Raw genomic sequence first — 1,186 nt, 5'->3', positions numbered from 1 at the left:
TATATATATGTGTGTGTGTGAGTGTGTATGTGCTTGTCCTCCGTCACCAATTGACACCCGTCGCTGGTTTATTTAGGTCCCCCGTAACATAGCGGTTCAACAAAACGAATATCAGGCTTAAAACAATAAGCATTGGGGTTGATTTGCTCGACTTATCCCTTGGTAAAATTTTGCCAATCCCCTCAAGGCTGTACCGTAGTAGGGTTGCAATCTGGTGACTGATATCTGTAAAAGCACCAAGGTATGTTTGTGTTTCTGTCTGCCTGTGTTTGCTGTTATGTGCACGTGCGCGTATTGCGTACATTGTGTTTGCTGGTTAGAAATAAATACAATACTCACAGGTAAATTGATAAAATAAGCCCAGCCACAAGTGCCAAAGTCGTGGAATGATCTCTGAAGCCGAGCACGTCCATCGTTGCTCCTGTTTCTTCGGCGAATTACGTTTAACTAATGTGAAATAAGCAAGAAGTTGCTTTATATACACGCTTTACTCACACTTTAACCTTTTTCTATATATCACTGCCTTTCTCCGTCATATGTATATTTCTCCTTTTCCTTTTCTTTCTCTTTCTCTGTCTCTCTGTCTTTCTCTCTCTCCCTCCTTTTATCTTATCTGTTCTCTCTCTCTCTCTCTTCCTATAACTATTCAAACCTTTCTTACAAGAATACACTCGTTCCAGTATTGGTGTTCCAGGTATCCAGTTAGTTTCACTTTCACTTCTATATTTCTAACCACAATAACCACCACTACCGTCGCCACCACCACTACCACCACCTCTTTTCAAATGTCATTATTTCCATCTTGCACTTTGTTTTAATTATACTGACTCATGCTTGTCTTATCTTCTGCATACTTCTTGTCTTACTGTTACTGTCATTGAATAAAAGCTGAATAAAAGTTCTGAAGTGTTTAGATCAGGAGGTTCTCAACCGGTTTTTTTTTTTTTAATCTGTGGACCCCTTTCATTGCTATTTTATTCTTGTGGACCTCTATAGCCATTCGATGTTTTCTTATTTTGTTTTCCACACTTTAACTTGTGTAGATTAAAATATGTAAAATGTGAGAGAGAGAGAAACCTAGCAATTTCTTGCAATAAATACCAATACAGACATCAAAAGCAAACTTTTCTCAGAGGTCATCAGACTTTTAGTGTGGATCCCTAATTTATTATTTTGATTTTTGAAC

The 1,186-nt window shown here is 37.9% G+C and overlaps 1 protein-coding gene across 1 annotated transcript in view; it reads right to left on the bottom strand.

Annotated features, from left to right (window-relative positions):
- Nucleotides 1-696, bottom strand: part of LOC106880585 (cytochrome P450 3A9) — a 23,629-nt gene extending 22,933 nt beyond the window's left edge. The window contains exon 1 of the mRNA XM_052976966.1: nt 340-696. Within this exon, the coding sequence (XP_052832926.1) occupies nt 340-413 (74 nt within the window). The 5' untranslated portion in view covers nt 414-696. The remainder of the gene's footprint in view (nt 1-339) is intronic.
- Nucleotides 697-1,186: the final 490 nt, after the last annotated feature.

This window comes from Octopus bimaculoides, chromosome 26 (genome assembly GCF_001194135.2).
Source record: "Octopus bimaculoides isolate UCB-OBI-ISO-001 chromosome 26, ASM119413v2, whole genome shotgun sequence".
Taxonomy (NCBI): domain Eukaryota; kingdom Metazoa; phylum Mollusca; class Cephalopoda; order Octopoda; family Octopodidae; genus Octopus; species Octopus bimaculoides.
This window is presented reverse-complemented; position numbering and strand designations above follow the sequence as displayed.